This window comes from Giraffa tippelskirchi, chromosome 7, assembly GCF_054371585.1.
Source record: "Giraffa tippelskirchi isolate mGirTip1 chromosome 7, T2T-mGirTip1v1.2.pri, whole genome shotgun sequence".
In the NCBI taxonomy this organism is placed as follows: domain Eukaryota; kingdom Metazoa; phylum Chordata; class Mammalia; order Artiodactyla; family Giraffidae; genus Giraffa; species Giraffa tippelskirchi.
In genome coordinates, this window is record NC_137281.1 from 71,102,673 (window position 1) to 71,110,643 (window position 7,971).

The 7,971-nt window shown below is 45.6% G+C and overlaps 1 protein-coding gene and 1 long non-coding RNA gene across 6 annotated transcripts in view; one reads left to right on the forward strand and one right to left on the reverse strand.

The window, feature by feature from the left end:
- Window positions 1–7,673, reverse strand: part of CCDC112 (coiled-coil domain containing 112) — a 31,487-nt gene extending 23,814 nt beyond the window's left edge. For 3 of the 5 annotated variants that reach the window (XR_014060477.1, XR_014060476.1, XM_081513670.1), the window contains exon 1: window positions 7,415–7,673. Coding sequence is in view for 1 of the 5 variants with exons in the window: in XM_081513670.1 (XP_081369796.1) it covers window positions 7,415–7,528 (114 nt within the window). In the remaining 4 variants the exon portion in view is untranslated. Of the gene's footprint in view, window positions 1–6,913; window positions 7,245–7,414 lie in introns of those variants that run through there. The other 2 variants (XR_014060479.1, XR_014060478.1) reach the window with 2 other exon arrangements.
- On the forward strand, window positions 1,100–7,093 carry LOC145514820 (uncharacterized). Its single transcript, XR_014060481.1, has 2 exons — window positions 1,100–1,509; window positions 5,215–7,093. It is a non-coding gene; the product is annotated as an uncharacterized LOC145514820 (long non-coding RNA).
- Window positions 7,674–7,971: the final 298 nt, after the last annotated feature.

Below are 7,971 nucleotides of genomic sequence, written 5' to 3' on the forward strand. Positions count from 1 at the left end.
CATATAATTTTACATTGCCTTCAGCATGATATCCAAGAAGGCAATGGCACCCAACTCCAGTACTCTTGCCTGGAAAATCCCATGGACGGAGGAACCTGGTAGGCTGCAGTCCATGGGGTTGCAAAGAGTCAGACACGATTGAGTGACTTCACTTTCACTTTTCACTTTCATTCATTGGAGAAGGAAATGGCAACCCACTCCAGTGTTCTTGCCTGGAGAATCCCAGCGACGGCGGAGCCTGGTGGGCTGCTGTCTATGGGGTCACACAGAGTCAGACACGACTGAAGTGACTTAGCAGCAGCAGCATGATATGGGAGTTCCAGTTTCTTCACATCCTTACCAACATTTGTTATTGTCTTTCTCTTTTACTATAATCATCCTACTGGATGTGAAGTAGTATCTCACAGTGGTTTTGATTAGCCCGTAATGACTAATGATGCTGAGCATCTTTTCATGTACTTTTTGGCTGTTTCTTTGAAGGAATACCTACTTATATCTTTTCCAATTTTAAAAACTGGGTTGTCTTTTTGAGTTTTAAGAGTTTTATATTTTTAGATATGTCCTTATCAAAATATGATTTGCAAATGTTTTTCTCCCATTCAGTAGGTCATCTTTTCATTTTGCTGATATTCCCTTTACTGTGCAGAATCTTTTCAGTTTGATGTAGCCTCCCTCATTTTTAGATAATTATTTTGCTGGACACAGAATTCTTGGTCAACAGTCCTTTTCTTTCAGCATTTTGACTATGTCTGTTATCCCACAGAGCTTCCCAGGAGGTGCTAGTGGTAAAGAATCCACCTGCCAGTGCAGGAGACATAGACATGGGTTTGATTCCTGGGTCGGGAAGATCCCCTGGAGAAGGGCACGGCAACCAACTCCAGTATTCTTGCCTGGAGAATCCCATGGACAGGGGAGCCTGGTAGGCTACAGTCCATAGCGTTGCAAAAAGTCGGGCACAACTGAAGCAATTCAGCATGCACGCATATTATCCCATACTTTTGAAGTCCAAGGCTTCTGTTTAGAAATCAGTTGTTAATCTTAATCTTACGGAGAATACCTAATATGTGTTGAATTGATTTCTCTGTTGGTGCTTTCAGAATTTTCTTTTTGTCTCTTTTTTACAATTTGCTTATGACATGTTTAGAGATGGATCTTGAAGTTCACTAAATTCCAACAATGCATAGATCAATACTACAGCCATCATTTCTTCAAACATTCTTTCACCTCTTTTCCCTCTCTCTCCTTCTGGGACTCATTAGCTGTGACATCTGATGGTGTCTCACAGGTCTTTAACGCTCTGTTCACTTTTCTTCATTCTTTTTTTCTTTAGATTCCTCATTCCGGATAATCTAATTTGACTTACCTTATTCTGCCAGCCCAAACATAGTGTTGAGTCTCTCTAGTGAATTTTTCATTTGCATTTTTGTACTTTTTAACTCCAAAATTTCTATTCCATTCTTTGCTATAACTTCCGTCTTTATCAATTCGGCTCAGTTCAGTCACTCAGTCGTGTCCGACTCTGTGACCCCATGGACTGCAGCACGCCAGGCTTCCCTGTCCATCACCAACTCCCCGAGTTTACTCAAACTCATGTCCATTGAGTCGGTGATGTCATCTAACCATCTCATCCTCTGTTGTCCCCTTCTCCTCCTGCCTTCAATCTTTCCCAGCATCAGGGTCTTTTCAAATTAATCAATTCTTCGCATTAGGTGGCCAAAGTATTGGAGTTTCAGCATCAGCATCAGTCCTTCTAATGAATATTCAGGACTGACTTCCTTTAGGATGGACTGGTTTGATCTCCTTGCTGTCCAAGGGACTCTCAAGAGTCTTCTCCAACACCACAGTTCAAAAGCATCAATTCTTTGGTGCTCAGCTTTCTTTATAGTCTAACTCTCACATCCATACATGACTACTAGAAAAACCATAGCTTTGACTAGATGGACCTTTGTTGGCAAAGTAATGTCTCTGCTTTTTAATATGCTGTCTAGGTTGGTCATAGCTTTTCTTCAAAGGAGCAAGCATCTTCTAATTTCATGGCTGCAGTCACCATCTGCAGTGATTTTGGAGCCCTCCAAAATAAAAGTCTCTCGCTGTTACTCCATCTATTTGCCATGAAGTGATGGGACCAGATGCCATGATCTTCGTTTTCTGAATGTTGAGTTTTAAGCCAACTTATTCACTCTCCTCTTTCACTTTCATCAAGAGGCTCTTTAGTTCTTCACTTTCTCCCATAAAGGTGGTGTCATCTGCATATCTGAGGTTATTGATATTTCTCCCGGCAATCTTGATTCCAGCTTTTGCTTCTTCCAGCCTGGCATTTCTCATGATGTACTCTGCATGTAAGTTAAATAAGCAGGGTGACAATATACAGCCTTGATGTATTCCTTTCCCGATTTGGAACCAGTCTGTTGTTCCATGTCCAGTTCTAATTGTTGCTTCTTGACCTGCATACAAATTTCTCAAGAGGCAGGTCAGGTAGTCTGGTATTCTCATCTCTTTCAGAATTTTCCACAGTTTATTGTGATTCACACAGTCAAAGGCTTTGGCATAGTCAATAAAGCAGAAGTAGATGTTTTTCTGGAACTCTCTTGCTTTTTCCATAATCCAGCAGATGTTGGCAATTTGATCTCTGGTTCCTCTGCCTTTTCTAAATCCAGCTTGAACATCTGGAAGTTCATGGTTCACGTATTGTTGAAGCCTGGCTTGGAGAATTTTGAGCATTACTTTGCTTGCATGTGAGATGAATACAATTGTATTGTAGTTTGAACATTCTTTGGCATTGTCTTTCTTTGGGATCGGAATGAAAACTCACCTTTTCCAGTCTCTTTATACATATTTTCTATTTGGTGAGACACCATTCTCATACTTTATTTCTTTAGAAATGGTTTTCTTTAGCTTTTTGAACATGTTTAAATCAATAATTTAAAAATCTTTGTCTATTATGTCCAACATTTGGTCATCTTAAGGGACAGTTTCTTTTTACTATTCTTTTTTTAATTCTTCTGTGTGTGGACCATATTTTCTTATTTCTTTGCATATCTCATAATTTGTCAGCAACTCAACACTTTAAATAATATATAATGTGGCAACACTAAAAATGAGATTTTTTTCCCCTCTTTCCAAGGTCTGCTGTTGTTGCTGGTTTTTTTTCAGTCATTTTTCTGAACTAATTCAGTCAAGTCTGGATTCTCTGTTTGTGTGGCACTGAAATCTCTGCTTTGTTAGCTTAGTTGTCAGTGAATGATTGGTTGGTCAAAGATTTTCTTAGATGTCTTGAACCAGTAAGTCCCCACACTTTGCTGAGGGGGTCTGTGTGCAAGCTGGAACATGGCATCAGTACTGGGGCAAGCAGTTTACAACTCCACTTTAGCCTTTACTTCCTGTTGCACAGTTTCAAGGTCAGCCAAAGATGAGAGCTCAGGCCTTCTTAGGCTTTCTCCAGTTGCATTCATTTCCTATCACTACTGTAACAAAGAGGGCAGGAGGAGAAGGGGACGACAGAGGATGAGATGGTTGGATGGCATCACTGACTCGATGGACATGGGTTTGGGTAAACTCCGGGAGTTGCTGATGGACAGGGAGGCCTGGCGTGCTGCAATTCATGGGGTCGCAAGGAGTCGGACACGACTGAGCGACTGAACTGAACTGAACCAAACCAAACTATAACAAACTTACCCAAAAAATCAGTTTACCACAAATTTAAGAGACTTAAACAACACAAATGTATTCTTTCACTGTTCTGGAGGTCAAGTCTAAAATTAAGGTGTTGAAAAGATTGCATTCTTTCTGGAGATCTAGAGAATTTACTCTTTTTTTCAGCTTTAAGTGGCCACCTTCATTCCTTGGCTCATGGCCCCTTCCTCACATCGCATCACCCTCTTGCTTCCACTGTTACATCTCCTCTTGGTTCTAATCCTCCTGCTTCCCTCTTACAAGGACTCTTGTGAATACACTGGCCCACCCAGATAATCCTGCATACACTCCCCACCTCAAGAGCCTCAACTTAATCACATTTGCAAAGTTCCTTTTATCACATGAGGTCACATGTTCACAGGTGCTGGGGGTTAGGATGTGACTATCCTTGAGGGAACATAGTGACACAGTGAGGATGCACACTGACTTACAATCCACTGTGTCTGAGGCAGATGGAAATAAATGACTGACATGGGGTAGAGAAGAGAAGGATTGTTCAAGCAGCTGTCTGGGACAGGCTTGCTTGTAAAAATATATTAACAACAAAGGATTCCCCCTCCCCTATTTGTGTTTATTGTGTATTATTTGTGTTTGTTGTATAACAACATTAAAGGAAATGTCAAAAGAAGACAAAGAAAAGGTGGGGGGGGATTCTTCACTGCCACACCTGGATATATACACAGCCCTATTCATTTGTGTGATCTTCTAGAGGAAATCCATTTTGAGTAATTATGTAAAATCAGAAAAGTAATGTGGTTATTACTGAAGGACCACTCCAGTCAGCCAAATGCCATTAAATATAGGTCATCACCGAGAGGTCACTAGAAACAAACAGAGGACAAAGCCCTACTCTGGTACAAAACCAGGACACACACTAGTGTGAGACAGCCAGAGATACTTCAAAAAGTCATAATTCAATGTGCTAAAAAGAGCAAGAGGGAAATGGCATCTAAGAGGGGAATCAAGAAATTTGTAGTCTTTGGCCTTGAAAGGCAATGGCTGAGAGGAATTATGAACAAATAATATATAAACATTAAAATACCTAGATAGCGTACATGATTACTTTTCCTAATGATGAATGAGAAGATTCCACACTCTATGGAGGCTGTAAAATAAAATAAAATACAATATAAAATAGTTCTAAAACTTCAAAGATAATTGTTCCAAAAGAATTTAAGGGAACTGTTATAGACTGAATTACCACTCCCCAAATTCACATGTGGAGACCCTAGATTTGGAGGTGGTGCCTTTAAGGAAGTAATTAAGGTTAAATAAGCTCGTAAGGGTAGAGTCCTAGCCCATCAGGACGAGTGTTCCTGTGAGAAGAGGAACACCAGAGAACTCTCTCTCTCTGCATGTGCACAGACGAAAGGCCGTGAGGACACAGCAAGAAGGCAACCGTCTACAAGCAAAAACCAACCCTGACAGCTCCCTCATCTTGGAAAAGATCTCGGCTGGATCTTTTCAGCCTCTCAAAGTGTAAAAAAATATATATGTATTTCTGTAATCTAAATCACTCAGTCTGTGGTATTTTGTTACGGAAGCCCAAGCAGGCTAATCTAGGAACCTTAGATATTTTGGCAGATACCTCTAATATCATGAGGCTGTCATGAGGAAAATGATCTCTTCTCAGGAAAACGTTAGCTGGTTTCACTGTTAGGGTCATAGATTCACGAAATCCTAGGACAAGTATTCAAGTCTAGTGCTGGGCTACAAAATCTGAGTCTATAATGTGCATGTGTTTGTATATATGTGTGTGTGTGTGTGTGTGTGTATATATATATGTGGTATGTTGGGGGCAGTACAAAGAAGGATAAAACATAAACTCCTCAAAAGTCACAATATGATAGAGATTCTAAACCCAAACACCCTTGAGAAATTCTACCTTGCTACTGCCATGATAGTCAACCATGAGGCTCTGCCTTCTCTAAATTGGTGAGAGGGTATAAAATCGGGTGTCTCAACCTCAGCCCTACTGATATTTTGAACCAGGTAACTTATTGTTGTGGGGGGCTGTCCCTCAGCCTGTACTGGCTAGATGCTAGTAGCACACACAACCTTCTCCACAGTCTACCTGCAGTTGTGACAACCCAAATGTCTCCAGACATTGCTAAATGTGAGGGGCGGATGTAACAGTTGAAAACAGTTACATAGGTGATTCTGATCCAACACTGAGGAAGGCAAACCTCTGAGAACCACTGTAGTGGGCAACAGTGTGCGACAGTAACAATATTAAGCAGCTTGCGAGAAATGCAAACCAGGATGAGGTGGAATTTCTGGAAATATGTAAAGATGCTGTATCTCCTTAGAGGAAGAAAATGATGGAAGCTGTCCTCAGCTCATAACAGCCTTCCTTCAGGTTTGGACTAATCCACAAATATTTAGGGAGTGTCTACTACGTTTCTGGACTAAAGCAGCACAGTTTTTGGTGCTGGGGATGTAACAGTGAATAAAATTTCCAAAAGTTTCTTCCCTCATAGAGGGCAGGGTTTACATTCCTAAATGGAGTGGAGAAAGACAACACAAAAAAATGAATATAAAATATGCAGTATATTATAGGGTAATAAGTGCTATAGAAAAAACCTAAAAAGAGAACAGTGTGCTAGGTAAGGGGATTCAGTTTGGGGAGGTCAAGGAAAGGATCACCGAGCTGATTGCATTTGAACAAACATATCTGAAGGTGGAGATGGTGCTGGCCATGAGACCAGGAAGGAAGAGCATTCCAAGCAGAGGGAACAGCGATTGCAAAGCTCCTGAGGTAGGAGTGTGCTCACTTGTCTGAAGGACCACAGGAAGCCAGTATGGCTGCAGCAGACCCAGAGCAGGGGACTGGAGATGAGGTGACAGGGAGATCTTGGGGGCAACTCAGAGGCCCTGTAGAGTCTAAGGTGTGGAACATGGTGAAAACGTTTGCTTTTACTCTGAGGGATCTGGGCAGACAAGCGTCATTCCTGAACGGTCTGGTTGTTGTAAATATGTCAGGAAGGCAAAAGTGGGTGAATAGAAACCAACCAGGAAAGTGTTTCTGCTAAGGGAGAAATGATGGTGCGGACATGGGTAGTAGTGCTTGAAGTGGGATTCTTGACTTATTCTGAAGGTAGAGCAGACAGGAATTGCCTGTACTTTGGGTGTGGGCTGTTAGAGAATGCGGAGGAGTCGAGATCTTTGACGAGAGCTGCTGGCTCCAACGATTCTCCTCCGGGAATCCCCTGGTACTTACTGCAGAGAAAGGGGTCCCAAGGAGATCTCTGGAAACACATCTGCCTCGGAGACCACCCCCGTTTGATTCCTCCTTGTGTTCCCAGCGCCGACACAATAATAGAGCAGCCATCAGTCACTGGACACTGACTCTCTCTCTAACCAAGCACTGTACCAGGGGCTTCCCAGACAAGGTCCACGGCTCAGAAAGGTGCGTATGATCAGATCCAACGCTTAGAGAAGAAACGGAGTCACGAGAGGTTAACTGTGTTCCTATCACAGAGGCAGAGCCAGGGTTTCCACCCGGATCTTCTTCCACTCCCAAGCTACCAGGGAGGGGGCTCCGTAACAGCAGTTAAAAATGCACGCGCGGACAAAGCACAAAGCTGGCAAACGCCAGGCCCCGAGCGAAGGGAGGCTAACGGCCGCGCGGCAGAGGACACCTGTTCAGCCGGGGACCCCGCTCCGCGCCTCCGGCGCCCGCAGCCCCTCAGGCCCACCTCTGCCTCCTCCGTTTATTTACCTGTTGCTGCACCGCGGCTCCCACGCCGGCTCCCGGGGCCGCGCCCGCCCCCGCCACAGCCCCGGCTACGGCGGTGGCCGCCGCCGCCACCACGACCGTCGTCAGGGCGGCCATCTTTTCACGCCGCGCCGCGCGCTCCAGCGGCGGCCACCCGGGTCTAGGGTGGAGGGCTTCGGGCGTGCGGAGATCCGGGCTCTGCCGGGGCGGCGGGGCTCCTCCACCGGGATGCCGAGAGCCGCGGAGATGCGGGGCGGAGCCCGGCTGCGGGGCGAGGCGGGGCGGGGTCGGAACAAGAGCGGGGCCGGGGCGGGGCCGGGGCGGACGCGGGGCGGGAGCGTGGGGCGGGGCGCGGGGCGCGGGGCAGGGGCGGGGAGCGGGGCGCGGGGCGGGGGCCGGGACCGGGGCGCGGGTCGGGGGCCGGAGCGCGGGTCCGGGGCGGGGCCGGAGCGCGGGTCCGGGGCGGGGCGGGGCCGGGCCGGGGCCGGGGCGGGGCCGGGGCGCGGGGGAAGCCGGGGGCCAGGGCGCGGGTTGGGCTGTGCTGTGCTGTATGGCTCGGA